Consider the following 21,280-nt stretch of genomic DNA (forward strand, 5'->3'; position numbering starts at 1 on the left):
CCTCCCTGAGGGGTCTCTCTCCTACCCCCAATTTCACCTTATGGTCTTCCTGTGGCTGTCTCATGGCTCTCTCCACCTCTTCCATGGGCTTCTTACGGGCTCCTGTTTCTTCTTTCTTTCCTTTCCTCTGGCCCTTGGTGGGGGCAAAGCCTCTTTATATGGCCCCTCTGCCCCTACCAGAACAGGTTTTTCTCCCTCCCAACCCGTCACTGGGTGGTATCCCCTGGGCCCTTGCCTCAATGCTTGCCCCTTGGTGTAGTAGGAAAAGAGCCTGAGACATAGCCTGGTATGAGGCAGGACCTGCCCACAGAATTTGGGAAGAACAGGCTGATACTGCAGAAATACACATTCCTAAGAAGTGCTAGTTACACAAACACATCCCAATATTAAGTGATACCAGAACGTTCCTGTTGGCGTAGAAGAGTTTTCATTAAGTGCTATGGCCGTGAAGCCGTATTGGTGCAGCTGTGTCAATGCAGCGTTTTAAGTGTAGACCTGCTCTTAGTCGTCAGGTCCCTGCTTACCTTTTTGGTGAAAACTGAAACAAAAAAGGCATTTAACACTTCAGTCATTGTTGCATTTTCTGTTATTGTCTTTCCTTCATTGAGCTAATGGGCCTACCCTGTCCTTGGTCTTCCTTGTGCTTCTAATGAATTCGTAAAATGATTTCTTGCTACCCTTTATGTCCATAGCCAGTTTAATCTTATTTTGTTCCTTGGCCTTTTTAATTTTATCCCTATGTGCTTGTGTTGTATTTTTATATTCATCTAACTAGTTGAGAGTGTATTATGTCCAACCAGATTACATTTCAAAGTCGGGACCCATCATTTTATCTTTAATTCAGACAGGTAGTCCTCAGAACCATCATAGTATTTATTCCCAAAGTGAACTTAATTTTTTTTTAATCAAATAATTCAAGAAATTTTCTTCCTCATTTCTATTAAGAATCAGAGCCCAATTGTTAGGATCACTGAGAATCTCATGGGCAGAGATGTCCTATATCTCCTATTACAAAATCTGCTAAGCAGTTGCATGGCCATAAGAGCATACATTCACCAAGCTGGTCAATAAATCTTCCTCAAATGGCATTTTTTCCAGAAATCTTCTCCATGTTCTGATACCCTAGTAAGGGGAAGATCTGCATGTAGTTAAAGGATGATCATCCTTCCCATACTGGAAGCACATTGTTGTGAAAATCCCATTGTAACAGATCTGTGGACTTTAGCACGATAAAGAACAGTAAAATTGATTCCTGCTTATATGAAAGTTTCCTTTCTTTGAGTGATAAGGTCCAGAGATCTTGCCCACTGTGGAAACAAAAGGATCATCCAGAGTTGAAATAGAGATAAAAATTGACATCCAAAAATTCAGGTTTATTTTACTCATGAGGTTTTTCCCCTAGTTCATCAAAAGATGGCAGCAGAGAGCTCACTGAAACCAATGGTTACAATTTAATTAGTGCAAATTATCCACATGCTCTGCAACAGGAGAAACTGTTGTCTCTGCTCAAAGTATCATTGAAACAATCTCTGATTTAGAAAAGTACAACTGAATTATCCTGGCAATGGAAATTGTCTCAGCTGGTAGGAATTTCAGGGGGTGGGGCATTCCCCGACTGCTCATGACTGACAGGTCAGGTTCTGCCCCCAAGATGCAAACCAGCTGAAATATCCATCGCAACAGATCTGCTGGTGTGATTACTTGAGAAAGGACACTTCCAAGTAAACTGGGGCAGTTTTCCTATTCTGTGTATTGCTCACAAACCATCCTGTGTAAGTATTCACTGTTTGGGGTACGCTGGATAGCTGTGAATGCTCAGACAAGTCCCATAATACTGAGCCGTCTGCCTCATTGGATGAGTGTGGCAGCTCTTCTGGCATGTTCAAATGTAAAATGTTTTTTCCACAAATACTCCCACATGCAACTTTCCATGAATTCTTGTGCTGGTGAAGCCCAACAGTATGATGAATGCTCATGAGAAAAAAGAATGAAGGGGGCAGAAAAGCCAAAGGAAATTCCTATGAGACTGTGAGAGAATTGCTCATTGGCTTGGCTACTGCTCATATTGTTCGTATTCTGTCCCTTCTCTTAGTAACAGGGAGAAGGAGCTACCGTGTGTCTCTTTAAAGCTTGTTCTAATTTACAAGCTGCTCAAGAAGGATTGTAATTCATTGAAATTCTCGCTGTGTATTAAGTTAAATTACCGTGTACTGCTTAAATCAGCCTCTGTACCAGGTGACTGGTGGATAGCTAATGTGATGCCAATTTAAAAAAAAGAACTTTAGAGGTGATCCCGGCAACTACAGGCCGGTGAGCCTAACTTCAGTACCAGGCAAATTGGTTGAAACTGTAGTAAAGAACAGAATTGTCAAACACAGAGATCTACCTGATATGTTGGGGAAGAATCAACAAGGCTTTTATAAAGGGAACTCACGCCTCACCAATCTACTAGAATTCTTTGAGGAGGTCAATCAACATGTGGGCAAGGGGGATCCAGCATATATAGCATACTTGGACCTTCATAGAGACTTTGACAAGGTCCCTCACCAAAGCCTCTTAAGCAGAGAGAGCTGCCATGGGACAAAGGGGAAGGTTCTCTCCTGGATCAGTAAGTGGTTAAAAGAAAAGAAACAAAGGGCAGGAATAAATTGTCAGTTTTCATGGTGGAGAGAGGTAAATAGCGGGGTCCCCAAGGGATCGGTACTGGGACCAGTGCTGTTCAACATATTCATAAATGATCTGGAAAAAGGGGTGAACAATGAGGTGGCAAAGTTTGGAGAAGATACAAAATTACTCAAGATACTTAAGTCTAAAACACACTGCAAATAGTTACCAAGGGAGCTCACAAAACTGGGTGACTGGCCAACAAAATGGCAGATGAAATTCATTGTTGATAAGTGCAAAGTAATGCACATTGGAAAACATAATCCCCACTATACATACAAAACGATGGGGTCTAAGTTAGCTGTTATACTCAGAAAGCAATCTTGGAGTCATTCTGGATAGTCCTCTGAAAGCATCTGCTCAGTGTGCAGCAGCAGTCAAAAAAAGCGAACAGTGTTAGGAATCATTAGAAAAGGGGTAGATAGTAAGACAGAAAATGTTGTAATGCCAATATATAAATCCATGGTACGCCCACACCTTGAACACTGTGTAGTTCTGGTTGCCCCATCTCAAAAAAGATACGTTAAAACTGGGAAAGTACAGAGAGAGGCAACAAAAATGATGAGGGGTATGGAACAGCATCAATAGGAGGAGAGATGAAAAATACTGGGACTGTTCAGCTTAGAAAAGAGATGACTCGAGGGCTATGATAAAGGTGTATAAAATCACAAATCATGTGGAGAAAGTGAATAAGGAAGTGTTATACACCCCTTCACATAACACAAGAACCAGGAGTCACCCAATGAAATTAATAGGCAGCAGGTTTAATACAAATATCATGAAATACTTCTTCACACAATGCACAGTTAGTCTGTGGAACTGTACCAGAGGGTGTTGTAAAGGCTAAAAGTATAACTGGTTTCAAAAAAGAATTAGATAAGTTAATGGAGGACAGATATATCAATGACTATTAGCCAAGAGAGTCTGAGATGCAGACGCATGCGCTGGATGTCCCTAAACCTCTGACTGCCAGAAGCTGGGCCTGGATGTTAGGTTATGGATCATGTGATAAATTGCCCTGTCAGAAGATGGGATACTAAGAACATAAAAATGGCCCTACTGGGTCAGACCAAAGGTCCATCTAGCCCAGTATCCTGTCTTCCGACAGTGGCCAATGCCAGGTGCTTCAGAGGGAATGAACAGAACAGGGAATCATCAAGTGATCCATCCCTGTCGCTCATTCCCAACTTCTGGCAAACAGAAACTGGGGACACCATTCCTGCCCATCCTGGCTAAGAACCACTGATGGACCTATCCTTCATGAATGTATCTAGTTCTTTTTTGAACCCTGTTATCGTATTGGCCTTCACAACATCCTCTGGCAGGAGTTCCACAGGTTGACTGTGTGTCATGTGAAGAAATCCTTCCTTTTATTTGTTTTAAACCTGCTGCCTATTAATTTCATTTTATGACCCCTAGTTCTCGCAGTATGAGGACTAATAAACAACACTTCCTTATCTACTTTTTCTACACCAGTCATGATTTTAAAGACTTCAATCATATCTCCCCTTAGTCATCTCTTTTCCAAGCTGAAAAGTCCCAGTCTTATTAATCTCTCCTCATACGGAAGCCTCCATACCCCTAATCATTTTTGTTGCCCTTTTCTGAAACTTTTCTAATTCCAATATTTTTTTTTGAGATAGGGTGACCATATCTGCACTCAGTATTCAAGATGTGGGCGTACCATGGATTTATATAAAAGCAACATGATATTTTCTGTCCTATTATCTATCCCTTCCTTAATTATTCCCAGCATTCTGTTTGCTTTTTTGACTACCGCTGAACATTGAGTGGATGTTTTCAGAGAACTATCCACAATGACTCCAAGATCTCTTTCTTGAGTGGTAACAGCTAATTTAGACCCCATCATTTTATATGTATAGTTGGAATTATGTTTTCCAACGTGCATTACTTTGCATTTTTCAACATTAAACTTCATCTGCCATTTTGTTGCCCAGTCACCCAGTTTTGAGAGATCGTTTTGTAGCTCTTTGCAGTCTGCCTGGGTCTTAACTATCTTTAGTAATTTTGTATCATCTGCAAATTTTGCCATCTCACTGTTTACTCCTTTTTCCAGATCATTTATGAATATGTTGAATAGGACTGGGCCCAGAGCAGACCCCTGCGGGACACCACTATTTACCTCTCTCCATTCTGAAAACTGAACATTTATTCCTACCCGTTGTTTCCTATCTTTTAGCCAGTTACCAACCCATGAGAGCACTTTCCCTCTTATCCCATGGCAGCTTACTTTGCATAAGAGCCTTTGGTGAGGGACTTTGTCAAGGGTTAGATGGACCATTGGTCTGACCAGTATGGTCGTTCTTATGTTCTTATGAAGTCTGAACAGGCCACGTAGGAAGAATTCTTGCCTCCTTGGATATATCCTTTGTTATGTCATCAGCTAAAAAGATCGCTTCTGTGAACAAGAGAGGAAGAGGATTGTGATATTTATTCTGCTTGTTTTCCCTCAGACTCTACGAAGGGAAAGAAAAAACAGAATTCCAGGCTTCATTGCAGCAATTCTTCCTGTCTGTCAATCAGCTGATGAAATCCACACTGGAGAATACAACCCTGCTATCCCAGGTGAGGAGGGCAGGGGGGTCCTGGCCTTATGATACCTGTTTTTGTCCCTACAGCTGAAACCCCAGCAAGGTTCTGGAGAGGGGCAGATATATGGGAGCATGTTTGTGTGTGTGCGCACTCATGTGTGTGCCTCATTCTCTGAAGCATTTGTTGCTGCCTACTGTCAGACATCACACAGAACTAGATTGGCCACTGAGCAGATCCAGTCTAGCCATTCCTCTGCTTTTATGCAGGGTGCTAGAATTTGCCATTCTGTTACACATGGTTAGATGGAGTGAAGGGACATGCATCATGCAGAATTGGTGCCATTAAGTATTACTGCATCAGAATCCTTCTCTGTCGGCACAGTGCCATGCCTGGTAGAGAGGAAGGGAGTTACACAGCTCCTTCATTTATAAAATCATAGAATATCAGGGTTGGAAGGGACCTCAGGAGGTCATCTAGTCCAACCCCTGCTCAAAGCAGGGCCAATCCCCAGCTAAATCATCCCAGCCAGGGCTTTGTCAAGACTGACCTTAAAAACCTCTAAGAAAGGAGATTCCACCACCTCCCTAGGTAACCCATTCCAGTGCTTCACCACCCTCCTAGTGAAAAAGTTTTTCCTAATATCCAACCTAGACCTCCCCCACTGCAACTTGAGACCAGCGCTCCTTGTTCTGTCATCTGCCACCGCTGAGAACAGTCTAGATCTATCCTTTTTGGACCCCCCTTTCAGGTAGTTGAAGCAGCTTTCAAATCCCCCCTCATTCTTCTCTTCTGCAGACTAAACAACCCCAGTTCCCTTAGTCTCTCCTCATAAGTCATGTGCTCCAGCCCCCTAATCATTTTTGTTGCCCTCCGCTGGACTCTTTCCAATTTTTCCACATCCTTCTTGTAGTGTGGGGCCCAAAACTGGACACAGTACTCCAGATGAGGCCTCACCAATGCTGAATAGAGGGGAATGATCATGTCCCTCGATCTGCTGGCAATGCCCCTACTTATACAGCCCAAAATGCCATTAGCCTTCTTGGCAACAAGGGCACACTGTTGACTCATATCCACCTTCTCGTCCACTGTAACCCCTAGGTCCTTTCCTGCAGAACTGCTTCCTAGTCACTCAGTCCCTAGTCTGTAACAGTGCATGGGATTCTTCTGCCCTAAGTGCAGGACTATGCACTTGTCCTTTTTGAACCTCATCAGGTTTCTTTTGGCCCAATCCTCTAATTTGTCTAGGTCCCTCTGTATCCTATCTCTACCCTCCAGCATATCTACCACTCCTCCCAGTTTAGTGTCATCTGCAAACTTGCTGAGGGTGCAGTCCACGCCATCCTCCAGATCATTAATGAAGATACTGAACAAAACTGGCCCCAGGACGGACCCTTGGGGCACTCCGGTTGATACCGGGTGCCAACTGGACATGGAGCCATTGATCACTACCCGTTGAGCCCGATGATCTAGCCAGCTTTCTATCCACCTTACAGTCCATTCATCCAGCCCATACTTCCTTAACTTGCTGGCAAGAATACTGTGGGATTGGCTACCTCTTCTCTATCACACCAAACAAAGCTTCTGGTCTTAAATTTCAGGACCCTTCCTAGCCTATCCCCACCGTACCTGCCATCTCTCATGTACTATTGGGTGTTGACTGCCACTTTGGATTGGCCAGTGATGCCACCCTCCATCAGTCGCCTGTTAAATTTTCAAACAAGTCCCTTTGTGCTCTCTCTTGTGCTTCCCTTCATGGCTGGGAGAAGCTCTCCATAAACATCCTCAAAGCTACCTTATTATCCTTCTTGAAATCCTTCCTTAACATTCTTCTTTATGTTAAGGAAGGTATCTTTGCTGTGATACCTACAGAAAACTTGACAACGGCTTGGCTGCTGGTGTGCCAAGACTACTGCCTATCATGCTGACCAACTTTGTGTCATTGTTTCCTTGTACAGTGAGACAAGGGATGGGGTCTAAATGAGCTGTTACCACTCAAGAAAGAGATATTGGAGTCATTGTGAGTAGTTCTCTGAAAACATCCACTCCATGTGCAGCGGCAGTCAAAAAAGCTAACAGAATGTTGGGAATAATTAAGAAAGGGATAGATAATAGGACAGAAAATATCATATTGCCTCTATATAAATCCATGGTACTCCCACATAGACTCATAGACTCATAGGTCAGAAGGGACCAATATGATCATCTAGTCTGACCTCCTGCACAAGGCAGGCCACAGAACCCTACCCATCCACTTTTATAACAACCCCTAACCCAGGACTGAGTTATTGAAATCCTCAAAATTGATTTGAAGACCTCAAGCTGCAGAGAATCCACCAGCAAGCGACCCATGCCCCACGCTGCAGGGGAAGGCGAAAAACCTCCAGGGCCCTTGAATACTGCGTGCAGATGTGGTCGCCGCATCTCAAAAAAGATATATTGGAATTGGAAAAGATTCAGAAAAGGGCAACAAAATTGATTAGGAGTGTGGAACAGCTTGCATGTGAGGAGAGATTAATAAGACTGGGTATTAGCCAGGATGGGCAGGGATGGAGTCCCTAGCCTCTGTTTGCGAGAAGCTGGGAATGGGTGACAGGGGATGGATCACTTGATGATTCCCCTGTTCTGTTCATTCCCTCGAAGCACCTGGCATTGGCCATTTTTGGAAGATAGGATAATGGGCTGGATGGATGATTGGTCTGATCCAGTATGGCTGTTCTTATGTACTCCCTCGTCTGTCGGTCTGTGTCCCTCTTTGACAGGGTTACTGGCCTAGTGGATGGAGGGGAAGTAGTAGATGTGATATCTCTTGGTTTTAGTAAGACTTTTGACATAGTCCCATATGCCATTCTCATAATTAAACTAGAGAAATGCGGTCTAGATGAAATTACCATAAAGTGGGTGCCAAACTGGTTGAAACACTATACTGAAAGAGAAGTTATCAAAGATTTTCTATCAAACTGGGCGGACATATATCATGGGGTCCTGCATGGGTCAGTCCTGGGTCTGGTACTATTCAATATTTTCATTAATGACTTGGATAAAGTGGTGGAGAGTATGCTTATAAAATTTGCAGATAACACCAAATTGGAGAATTGGTCTAAATTCAACAAGATGAAATTCAATAAAGATAAGTGCAAAGTACTACAAATAGGAAGGAAAAATTAATTGCACAACTACAAAATGGGAAATGACTGGAAATAACTGGCTAGGTGGTCATACTGCTGAAAAGGATCTGGGGATTATAACGGATTGTGAATATGAGTCAGCAGTGTGATGCAGGTGTGAAAAAGGCTAATATCATTCAGAGTGTATTTACAGGAGTGTTGTGTGCAAAACATAGGAGGTAATTGTCCCACTATATTCGGCACTGGTGAGGCCTCAGCTGTGTCCAGCTCTGGGTGCCACACTTTAGGAAAGATGTGGACAAATTGAAGAGAGTCCACAGGAGAGTAACAAGGTAGTTCTGCAGAAAAGGACCTGGGGATTACAGTGGATGAGAAGCTGGATATGAGTCAGCAGTGTGCCCTTGCTACTATGAAGTCTAATGGCACGTTGGGCTGCATAAGTATGACCATTTCCAGCAGATCGAGGGAAGTGATTATTGCCCTCTATTCAGCACTGGTGAAGCCGTAAGTGAAGTACTGTGTCCAGTTTTGGGCCCCCCACTACAGAAAGGGTGTGGAAAAATTGGAGAGAGTCCAGTGGAGGGCAAAGAAAATGATTAGGGGCCTGGGGCACATGGCTTATGAGGAGAGGCTGAGGAAACGGGGGTTATTTAGAATGCAGAAGAGAAGAGTGAGGGGGGATTTGATAACAGCCTTCAACCACCTGAAGGGAGGTTACAAAGAGGATGGAGCTCAGCTGTTCTCAGTGGTAGTAGATGACAGAACAGGAATCAATGGTCTCAAGTTGCAGTGGGGGAGGTTTAGGTTGGATATTAGGAAACACTATTTCACTAGGAGGGTGGTGAAGCACTGGACTGGGTTACCTAGGAAGGTGGTGGAATCTCCATCCTTAGAGGTTTTTCAGGTCAGTCTTGACAAAGCCCTGGCTGGGATGATTTAGTTGGTGTTGGTCCTGCTTTGAGCAGGGGGTTGGACTAGATGACCTCCTGAGGTCCCTTCCAACCCTAATCTTCCATGAGTCTATGATTACACAGCCCTGATTCATCCCCAGAGAATGGTCTATTGTATGCATTGAATGAGATGGGGTCCTATGTGAATCCAAGGATAAAAGATAAGAGATATATTTAGGATATAGAAGTGAAATAAGTAGGGCTGTCAAGTGATTAAAAAAATTAATCGCGATTTATCGCACTGTTAAATAATAATAGTATACCATTTATTTAAATATTGTTGGATGTTTTCTACATTTTCAAATGTATTGATTTCAATTACAACACAGAATACAAAGTGTACAGTGCTAACCATATATTTATTTTTAATTACAAATATTTGCACTCTAAAAAACAAAAAAAATAGTATTTTTCAGTTCACCTAATACAAGTACTGTAGTACAATCACTTTATCATGAAAGTTCAACTTATAAATGTAAAATTATGTACAAAAAATAACTTCATTCAGAAATAAAAATGTAAATCCTACAAGTCCACTCAGTCCTACTTCAGCCAATCCCTCAGACAAATAAATTTGGTTACAATTTGCAGGAGATAATACTGTCTGGTTCTTGTTTACGAAGTCACCTGAAAGTGAGAACAGGCATTCACATGGCACTGCTGTAGCCGGCGTCACAAGATATGTACATGCAGATGTGCTAAAGATTCATATGTACCTTCATGCTTCAAACACCATTCCAGAAGACGTGTCCATGGTGATGACGAGTTCTGCTCGATAACAGTCCAGAGCAGCATGGACCAATACATGTTCATTTTCATCATCTGAGTCAGATGCTACCAGAAGGTTGATTTTCTTTTTTTGGTGGTTTGGGTTCTGTAGTTTCCCCATTGGAGTGTTGCTCTTTTAAGACTTCTGAAAGCATGCTCCTCACTTCATACCTCTCAGATTTTGGACGTCACTTCAGATTCTTAAAGTTTAGGTTGAATGCTGTAGCTATTTTTAGAAATCTCACATTGAGATCTTCTTTGTGTTCTGTCAAATCTGCTGTGAAAGTGTTCTTTAAATGAACATGTTTTGGCTCATTGTCCGAGACTGCTATAACATGAAATATATGTCAGAATGCGGGTAAAACAGAGCAGGAGACATACAGTTCTCCCCCAAGGAGTTCAGTAACAAATGTAATGAACGCATTATTTTTTAATGAGCATCCTCAGCATGGAAGCATGTCCTCTAGAATGGTGGCCGAACCATTAAGGGGCATACGAATGTTTAGCATATCTGGCACATAAATACCTTGCAATGCTGACTACAAAAGTGCCACGCAAATGCCTGTTCTCACTTTCAGGTGACGTTGTAAATAAGAAGCAGGCAGCATTATGTCCCATCAATATAATCAAACTTGTTTGTCTTAGTGATTGGCTGAACAAGAACTAGGACTGAGTGGACTTGTAGGCTCTAAAGTTATATATTGTTTTGTTTTTGAGTGCAGTTACGTAACAAAAAATATCTACCTTTGTAAGTTATACTTTCATGGTAAAGAGATTGCACCACACTACTTGTATGAGGTTAATTGAAAAATACTGTTTCTTTTGTTTATCATTTTTAAAGTGCAAATATTTGTAATAAAAAATATCAGGTGAGCTCTGTACACTTTGTATTCGGTGTTGTAATAGAAATCAATGTATTTGAAAATGTAGAAAAACATCCAAAAATATTTAATACATTTCAGTTGGTGTTCTATTGTTTAACAGTGTGATTAATCGTGATTAATTTTTAATCATGATTAATTTTGGTGAGTTTATCATGTGAGTTAACTGCGATTAATCGACAGCCCCAGAAATAAGTATTAATGTTGTAAGATAGGGCCTTCATAGCTTAGGCAAACAAGGCCTCAAGCCTAAAGATAGACTTGGCAGAAAGAACTAACCAGTAAGTGACCCCAGGTCACAAGTTGTCACAAGACTGCAATGTCCGTGTATTATAAGATGTCATAAGGTAGAATGCTGCATTAAGTCAGTGTTGTTAAATTGCTGGTATTTAGGAAATATATCTTGCAATGTACTAGTTAAAGCCAGTTAGAGTATTTTGTGGATTTTTGCAGACCTAGGGGTCAGCAGTGTGTTAACAATAAGTTTTGGTGATTGAGTGACATAAATGTTAATGAGTACAAAGGGAACTAACAAGCTAGCCTATGAAAAATGGGGCACCCCGAATTTAGGGGTGTGTGGAAGTACAGATAAAGAAAAGCAGTTGAAACCTTCATAAGTATGTATGAACCTCAGTGGGGCATTATGAAAGCTGTATCCTGACAAGCACTGAGGAAGATAATGACTGACATTCTGGGGTTCCACACCAGGAGATGTGAGTGATGCCAGTCACGGGGCTAAATACTTGGTACTGTCTCTCTATGTGCTGTGACATTGCAGTGTTTGTGGGATTGTTTGTGAATTTGCTAGCAAAGCGGCTTGTGATAAATTGCAGTTGTGCTCCTTGTGTCTTTCATTCGATTAACATTGGAAATAATCTTCCTGATGCTATAGGAGACCCAGCCCAGCCCAGCCCCATAGCAACCACTGCAGTCTGAGAAATCAACCAAGCTGAATTCTCAGTGCTTGGCTTTGCAACCTTAATGTTCTTTTGATGCAGTGTGTGTGTAATTTTATATTGTTTTCTTGAGTAAACAAAAAAACCTCTAAATTCCATCATTGCGACTATATTTACCATCCACACTGGTATCCACACAAAATTCTCTGTCATTTGCACACTCTAGAGCACCCACCTTTACCCAGTTCCTAGGGCCCAGTCGGAAGGAACCCTCAGGCCCACCAGGTCACCTTTGATGGGAGGGCGGTGGCTGCTGCTGCTCACTGCGTAAAAGAGTGTGTATTTAGCCCTGAATGAGGACACTGGCACCAGCTGGAGATCTCCAAGGCGTGAGACTAGTGGTTTTAGGAGAGTGCTTTTCCTTGTGATAGCAGTTGACCTACTGGTCAATGGTTGAAGTCAGAATCTTGAACAGGGTGAGAACTGGTGGATTTACTAGTAGACTTGGGAGGCTTCAGATGTGTGTGCACCAGCAATGGCTGTGTATGCTGGCAGCAATTGTGCAGAACATAGAAGACTATATGGAGGCTGAACCGTCGGAGGAAACACCAGAGCCCTGGCTGCAGCTCAGACCTGAAGGATATTCATAGGATGGGCTAGGGAACCATTGGAGAAAAAAATCTGAAGTGACTCATAGACTGCAAAATGGATCTAATAATGAAGCTAGTGGAGGATCCACCTGCACCTCTAAAAAATGTTTTACTTGTAAGGGAACAGGGGCAGAGACAAAAATTCTGCCTCACAATGGAATGTGACTTTCTGGTTACTTTGTAGGTTTGCTGAGGGACATCTGAAAAGGACATTCACCCAGACCCTAGAGAGAAGTCCCAGCCCTTCCTTTATGGAATATGTGAAAACTTTGTTCCATTTGGGAATATGGCAGAAGCAAGTCATATTATTGTGGGAGCCCCAAAGGCTGGGGTCTCTTTGTGGGATGGACTGTGCCTGTATAAATATAAGGGAGAATCCAATTTTCTTCTTGAAATTTCTTCCTCTGTTGTTTTAAAGTAAAGACCTGAAACAGTTATTCCTGTCTACAATGATATATTTGAATTATCACAGTCAGTTTTTTCTGATTCTTATTAGTGTTGACCTAGTAAGAGTAAAGGATCTCAGCAAAATTTCTCCATTTGGGGAAGGAGAGCTCATGGAGCTACTGTTTACGGTAGTAATGTCATGGGTTTGTTTACATGAAGTATACTGAATCAGAGCAAAACTTTGTGCATCAGCCTCAGTCTTATGTATGGAGTCAGGATGAAATGCAAGGGGCTTTTAAACAGGGTCTAACGAGTGCAGAGGCTTGGTGCTGGCTCTTTGCGCAATAAGAACTTCACTCAGAGCAGTAAGATTTCTAGTAACTGTGTCCTTCTAAAGTTTGATAATAAAACATAGCCCAGTAGTTAGCTCTTTTTGCTGATTTCTGCTTTCAGGGAGCTGCTCTGAAGTACCTGCCTTCGATTCTGGAAGATGTGTTTGGGATCTTCGACTCCTCTGTGCTAGGGTAAGGGATACTTTTCTCCTTCTTTCAGCCAATGCACCAAGCTCAGTCACTCTCTCTCCGCAGAGTGGCATGTGTATTTGTAAAGGGCATCCTGTATGTCTGTTTCATCCCCCTGCCACCGAGGCTTACCTTCCAATAGTCCTTCAGTGATATCCTCTTCCTGCATTTGTGACATCACATTCCACTGATGCAAGGGCGGCTCTAGCTTTTTTGCCGGCCCAAGCACAGCAGGCAGGCAGCCTTCGGCGGCACACCTGTGGGAGCTCCTCGGTCTCGCAGATTCAGCGGCATGCCTGCGGGACTCCACCGGTCCCATGGCTTCATCGTACCCGCCACCGAATTGCCGCCAAATCCACGGGACCGGTGACCTCCTGCAGGCATGCCACTGAAGGCTGCCTGACTGCTGCCCTTCCAGGGACCGGCAGGCGCCCCCCGCGGTTTGCTGCCCCGGGCATGCACTTGGAGTGCTGGTGCCTGAAGCTGCCGCTGCACTGATGTGTATTTAAAGGTGATGTCAGTAAATTTATACTGCAGGATCAGTGAGAGTGGTCACAGGGTCAAGCGTGGAGGACAGAGGCCTGGTGTAATTGAAACAACATAAATAATTCTGAGCTGGGGCAAAGGAAATAAGGTGACAGTGAAGACAGGTGATTCTCCCAGGAAAGGGCCTCCCAGTGAGTGGCTATCGCACTGTTTGCTGGGTGGGGAATGGAAATGCTGCATCCAGATGGGGAGTGCAACAGGCAGGAGTTGTGGTAGGAGGAGTATCAGAGGGGGAGCCGTGTTAGTCTGGATCTGTAAAAGCAGCAAAGAATCCTATGGCACCTTATAGACTAACAGACGTTTTGGAGCATGAGCTTTCGTGGGTGAATACCCACTTCGTCAGATGCATGTAGTGGAAATTTCCAGGGGCAGGTATATATATGCAGACAAGCTAGAGATAATGAGGTTAGTTCGATCAGGGAGGATGAGGCCCTGTTCTAGCAGTTGAGGTGTGAAAACCAAGGGAGGAGAAACTGGTTTTGTAGTTGGCAAGCCATTCACAGTCTTTGTTTAATCCTGAGCTGATGGTGTCAAATTTCCAGATGAACTGAAGCTCAGCAGTTTCTCTTTGAAGTCTGGTCCTGAAGTTTTTTTGCTGCAGGATGGCCACCTTAAGGTCTGCTATAGTGTGGCCAGGGAGGTTGAAGTGTTCTCCTACAGGTTTTTGTATATTGCCGTTCCTCATATCTGATTTGTGTCCATTTATCCTTTTCCATAGAGACTGTCCAGTTTGGCCGATGTACATAGCAGAGGGGCATTGCTGGCATATGATGGCGTATATTACATTGGTGGAGGTGCAGGTGAATGAACCGGTGATGGTGTGGCTGATCTGGTTAGGTCCTGTGATGGTGTCGCTGGTGTAGATATGTGGGCAGAGTTGGCATCGAGGTTTGTTTCATGGATTGGTTCCTGAGCTAGAGTTCCTATGGTGCAGTGTGCAGTTACTGGTGAGAATATGTTTCAGGTTGGCAGGTTGCCTGTGGGCGAGGACTGGCCTGCCACCCAAGGCCTGTGAAAGTGTGGGATCATTGTCCAGGATGGGTTGTAGATCCCTGATGATGCATTGGAGGAGTTTTAGCTGGGGACTGTATGTGATGGCCAGTGGAGTCCTGTTGGTTTCTTTCTTGGGTTTGTCTTGCAGTAGGAGGCTTCTGGGTACACGTCTGGCTCTATTGTTCTGTTTCCTTATTTCCTCGTGCAGGTATTGTAGTTTTGAGAATGCTTGGTGAAGATTTTGTAGGTGTTGGTCTCTGTCTGAGGGGTTAGAGCAGATGCGGTTGTACCTCAGTGCTTGGCTGTAGACAATGGATCGTGTGATGTGCCCAGGATGGAAGCTGGAGGCATGAAGGTAGGCATAGCGGTTGGTAGGTTTTCGGTATAGGCGTTAATGTGACCATCACTTATTTGCACCGTGGTGTCTAGGAAGCGGACCTCCCATGTAGATTGGTCCAGGCTGAGGTTGATGGTGGGGTGGAAGCTGTTGAAATCGTGATGGAATTTTTCTAGAGTCTCCTTCCCATGGGTCCAGATGATGAAGATGTCATCAATGTAGGATAGGTAGAGAAGGGGCGTGAGTGGACGAGAGCTGAGGAAGCGTTGTTCCAGGTCGGCCATAAAAATATTGGCATATTGTGGGGCCATGCGGGTGCCCATAGCGGTGCCACTGATCTGGAGATATATATTGTCATCAAATTTGAAATAGTTGTGTGTGAGGATAAAGGCACAGAGCTCAGGAGCCATTTGTGCTGTGGCATCATCAGGGATACTGTTCCTGACCGCTTGTATTCCATCTGTGTGTGGGATGTTTGTGTAAAGAGCCTCTACATCCATGGTGACTAGGATGGTGTTTTCTGGAAGGTCACCAATGCATTGTAGTTTCCTCAGGAAATCAGTGGTGTCACAGAGATAGCTGGGAGTGCTGGTGGCATAGGGTCTGAGTAGAGAGTCCACATATCCAGACAGTCCTTCAGTGAGAGTGCCAATGCCTGAGATGATGGGGCGTCCAGGATTTCCGGGTTTGTGGATCTTGGGTAGTAGATAGAATAACCCTGGTCGGGGCTCTGAGGATATGTTGATTTGTTCCGGAGTTAGTGTAGGGAGTGTCCTGAGTAGATGGTGCAGTTTCTTAGTGTATTCCTCAGTGGGATCTGAGGGAAGTGGCATGTAGAATTTGGTATTGGAGAGTTGTCTGGCGACCTCCTTTTGGTAGTCAGACCTATTCATGATGACAACAGCACCTCCTTTATCAGCCTCTTTGATGATAATGTCAGTGTGGTTTCTGAGGCTGTGGATGGCATTGCGTTCTGCACGACTTAGGTTATAAGGCAAGCAATGTTGTTTTTCCACAATTTCTGCCTGTGCATGTTGGCGGAAGCATTCAATGTATAGGCCCAGATTGTCATTTCAACCCTCAGGAGGAGTCCATGTGGAGTTCTTCTTCTTGTGCTGTTGGTGGGAGGGTACCTGTGTATCAGTGCGCTGTTCAGTGTTGTCCTGAAAGTATTCATTGAGTCGGAGACGGCGAAAGTAGGCTTCCAGATCGCCGCAGAACTGTATCGTGTTGGTGGGGGTGGCAGGGCAGAAAGAGAGTCCCCGAGATAGGACAGACTTTTATTCTGGGCTGAGTGTGTAGTTGGATAGATTGACGATATTGCTGGGTGGGTTGAGGGTACCACGGTTGTGGCCCCATGTGGCAGGTAGGAGTGGGAGCTATTTCAAAAAGGTGGTTATTGAATCCAAGTGAGATTGATTGATTAAAAAACAGAGACTATATAAATTTTAAATGTGCTCAAATGGCACATGAAATGGTTTTCTCAGTACCCGCTCTGCAAACTTTCTCTGGGGTTTATCTGTCTTGCATATCATCAGTTAAAAAGTTCCACAGGCCAGATGCTGCCATCAGAAATACCTATGCAGCCCAGGGATCTTCAGTGGTCTTGGGCAGCTGTCACTGACTGGAACTTGATATACAGCCAAGGAGGAAGAGCTCCCTCTCTTCTTATCTGTGTTGGTTCTGCAGGATTAATAGTAGTAAAAAGCAGCAGAAACTGATTTCCATCACTGAAGTCAACAAATCAGACTCTGAATACTTACCAAGAACAGAGCTGTTGAACAAGCTGCCACCATTTTTACACATTTCATTTTTCACAGTTTAACTGCGATTTAAAGCTAAATAATTAAAATTTCTTCTTCGAGTGCTTGCTCATATCCATTCCAATTAGGTGTGCACGCGCCGCGTGCACATTCGTCGGAAGATTTTTACCTTAGCAACACCCGACAAGTCAGCAGGGCGCCCCCTGGTGTGGCACCGCTATGGCACCGGATATATACCCCTGCTGACCTGTCCGCTCCTCAGTTCCTTCTTACCGCCCGTGTCAGTCGCTGGAACAGTGGAGCGCGGCTTAGCTGATCTCCACTTCCCTAGCTATTCACTGTTCTAGTACTTATTGTATATATAGTTGTATAGTTATAGTTGTAGTTTATACTTTATTAACCTTTATTAACGTAGTTAGTGTATATACTTAGAGGGTTGGGGATTAGCCCCTTCCCCTCTCCCGGTGCCCAGGCCCATGCCTGGTTCACCGGGCTTCAAACCGTGCTCGGCCTGCCGCCGGCCGATGCCAATGGGAGACCCCCACGACTCCTGCCTAAAGTGCCTGGGGGAATCCCACCTCACAGATAAGTGCCGGATTTGCAAATCGTTTAAGCCACGGACAAAAAAGGAGCGAGACTTTTGCCTTAAGCAGCTCCTAATGGAGGCGGCCCTCACTCCTCCAGCCTCGGCACCGAGTGCTGCACAGTCCACGCCAGGGAGAAGTGCCTCGTCGGCACCGAAGAGCGCTGGCACCGCCAAGACGCCCCAGCACCAGCCGTCACCGGCACAGAAGACAGCCCGGCACCACTCCCTCTCCCCACGTGCTAAGAAGGCCAAGGCTCCTGTGGCTCCAATACCCGTGCCGCAGTCAGAGCATCAGCCAAGACCGAGTCGCCCGGCACCAACAACTGCTGTGGCACCGGCGATCCCAGCACCGTTGATTCCGGCCATGCAAGAGCCGTCGAGTCCGGTGCGTGACAGCTCCCCGGCACATGCCTTGGTAGAGCTTCTCGTTCCCACCACGCCAGAGACCTTTTCAACGGTGAGGGAACTCATTGTTCTAATAGAGCCCACCCTCCCTCAACCCCCGGCACCGCCAGTGCAGGTTGTTGCGTCAGCGGGGAAGCCGGCCCTGGTCAGGCCACCTTCCATTGACCCCGCAGGCAGGCACCACTCGAGGTCGAGGTCTCGCCAGCATTCCCGATCTCGCCGCCAGTCCCGATCCAGGCGCCGCTCACAGTCCCGGTACCGGTCCCCTTCTCGGTACTGGTCGTACTTGCGGCACCGCTCAAGATCCCGCTTCCCGGACCGGTACTCCAGACTGTGGTCCAGCTCCCGGCACCGTTCTCGCCGCAGCCACTCTCACCACCAAGCTTCACAATCCCGGTCGACCTCCCGGCACCGCGCTGGTTGCAGGTCCCGGTCAACCTCTCGGCTCCGGTACGACTCCTGGTACTGCTCTCCGGCATGGCACGATGTACGCATGGGGCCACTCCTCACGTGCACTCTGCTCCGCCATGGCCATCACGGCACCCATCTGAGTCTTTGCACGCTGACAGCACCATGTATGGGGACTCAGACCCGCAGAGCCATCTCCTTCAGGAGGCTCAGGGCACGGAACAAGCACCTCAGTGGTCCTTCTGGACGCCTTGGGCATATCATCAGGCCCAAGGCAAGCCTACAGTACCATCTCATTCTGCCCCGTTGGAACACCGAGCACCAGAGGCCACTGTTAGCCACCCTCCTCCAGCGGCTACAGATGACTCGGCTCTGGCGCCGGACCCTCAGGTGTTTCCGGACCCTGATGTTCGTCAAGAACAGGAGTCACTGCATGATCCAGTCGTGCCGGGTCTGTCTTCCTCCTCATCACCAGATGAGGCAGTGGCTGGTACCACCTCATCGGGCCTGCCTCCGACTGACCTCCGAGCCCACCAGGACCTTCTAAGGCAAGTCGCCTTAAATATCAACCTCCAGGTGGAAGAGATCCCGGAGGTGGAAGACCCGGTCATAGACATATTGTCAGCAGATGCGCCAACTCGTGTGGCTTTGCCATTCATATAGTCTATCCAAGCCAAAGCAGACACCATTTGGCAATCTCCGGCGTCTATCCCTCCTACGACCAGAGGCATGGAAAGGAAGTACATGGTACCCTCTAAAGGGTACGAATATTTATATACCCATCCTCTGCCATGCTCTCTGGTCGTTCAATCTGTGAATGAGAGAAAGCGCCATAGCCAACAAGCTCCTGCCCCAAAATCGTGGGAGGCTAGAAGGATGGATCTATTGGGGCGTAAAGTCTACTCCGTCGGAGGCCTCCAACTGCGAGTGGCCAACCAACAGGCCCTACTCAGCAGATACAGTTATAACACCTGGCAGTTGGTGGGTAAATTCGTTGAACTAGTCCCACAGGACTCCCGCCCAGAATTCCAAGCCCTTCTGGAGGAGGGGAAGAAAGTGGCATGGACTTCCCTGCAGGCCTCGCTTGACGCTGCTGATTCGGCAGCCAGAACCGTGGCCTCGGGCATTACAATGAGGAGAATATCGTGGTTGCAGGTCTCGGGTCTACCTCCCGAACTGCAACACACTATTCAGGACCTTCCGTTTGAGGGACAGGGCCTTTTCTCTCAGAAAACGGACCCTAGACTCCAGAGTCTCAAAGACAATCGAGTCATAATGCGTTCCCTCGGGATGCATACCCTGCAAACCCAAAGACGGTCCTTCCGTACCCAGCCTCAGCGCCCCTATCCCCCGCTCAGGCCATGACAAGACTTTAACAGGAGGCATGGTCGTGGGAACCTCAGGAGACAATTGGGTTCCCAAGGGGGCCAGAATAACGCTCCCGCCAAACCATCAGCGGGACCAAAATCGACTTTTGAAGGTGCGCCCGACAGCAAAGCACCAGTCCTTTCCCAGGATCCTCTTCAGTTCTCCAACCGCCTTTCCTCCTTCCTCCCTCCGTGGGCCCAATTAACCTCAGACCGTTGGGTCGTACACACGGTGGAATTTGGATACCGCCTTCAATTTGTTTCGCCCCCTCCTTCCCACCCGCCCTCCCCGTCCCTCTTCAGGGACCCCTCTCACGAGCAATTCCTCTGGCAGGAGGTTCGCACGCTCCTGTCAATTGGAGCTATAGAGGAGGTGCTGGAGGAGTTCAAGGGCAAGGGATTTTACTCTCGATATTTCCTAATTCCTAAGGCAAAAGGAGGTCTCCGTCCCATCCTAGACCTGCGCGGTCTCAACTCAAGAAGTTGAAGTTCCGCATGGTGTCATTGGGGACCATCATCCCATCCTTGGATCCCGGAGACTGGTACGCTGCTCTCGACATGAAGGATGCATACTTTCACATCTCAATTTACCCTCCGCACAGACGGTACCTACGGTTTACGGTGCACCACCAGCATTTTCAATTTGCGGTCCTTCCGTTTGACCTCTCCACTGCCCCGCGCGTGTTTACAAAGTGCATGGCGGTAGCGGCTGCCTTTCTCTGCCGTCGGCGCATAAGCGTCTTTCCTTACCTAGACGACTGACTGGTTCGCGGGACATCCGAGGCCCAAGTCACCAGGGATATGGCCGCCATCATGAGCCTATCGAGCGGTTGGGCCTCATGATCAATCTAGAGAAGTCCACTCTGGTGCGCACTCAAAGAATAGAATTCATTGGGGCCATTCTAGACTCCAAGCTCGCAACAGCCTCCCTTCCGTTACCCCGGTTTCGGATGCTAGTCTCGGCCATAGAAAGCCTTCAAACTTTCCCCACGACCTCGGCCCGTACCTGCCTCAGCCTTCTCGGTCACATGGCTGCGTGCACTTTTGTAACCAAGCATGCCAAACTATGCCTGCGTCCCCTCCAAGCCTGGCTTGCCTCAATTTACTGCACAGGCAGGGACTCCATAGACATGATCGTCACCGTTCCTCAAACCATCTTAGGCTCCCTCAACTGGTGGCTAACACCTTCCCTGGAGTGCGCAGGGATGCCGTTCCAACCGAGACAACCCTCAGTGTCCCTAACAACAGACACCTCGTCTCTTGGCTGGGGGGCACACCTAGGCCATCGCTGCATGCAAGGCCTCTGGTCAGCTCAAGAGCTGTCCTTGCACATAAACGTCCGGGATCTGAGAGCAGTCCACCTCGCCTGCCAGACGTTCCAACAACATCTACAGGGCCGTTGTGTTCTAGTGCTTACGGACAACACAACAGCAATGCACTACATCAACAAGCAGGGCGGGACTCGATCCTCCCCCCTTTG

The 21,280-nt window shown here is 46.2% G+C and overlaps 1 protein-coding gene across 2 annotated transcripts in view; it reads left to right on the forward strand.

The window, feature by feature from the left end:
• LOC127047633 (dedicator of cytokinesis protein 2-like) overlaps positions 1 to 21,280 on the forward strand; it is a 408,420-nt gene that overhangs the window by 140,856 nt on the left and 246,284 nt on the right. For both annotated transcript variants that reach the window (XM_050946070.1, XM_050946071.1), the window contains exons 23-24: positions 5,139 to 5,250; positions 13,328 to 13,398. In XM_050946070.1, the coding sequence (XP_050802027.1) occupies positions 5,139 to 5,250; positions 13,328 to 13,398 (183 nt within the window). The remainder of the gene's footprint in view (positions 1 to 5,138; positions 5,251 to 13,327; positions 13,399 to 21,280) is intronic.

Source organism: Gopherus flavomarginatus, chromosome 3, assembly GCF_025201925.1.
Source record: "Gopherus flavomarginatus isolate rGopFla2 chromosome 3, rGopFla2.mat.asm, whole genome shotgun sequence".
Lineage (NCBI taxonomy): Eukaryota > Metazoa > Chordata > Testudines > Testudinidae > Gopherus > Gopherus flavomarginatus.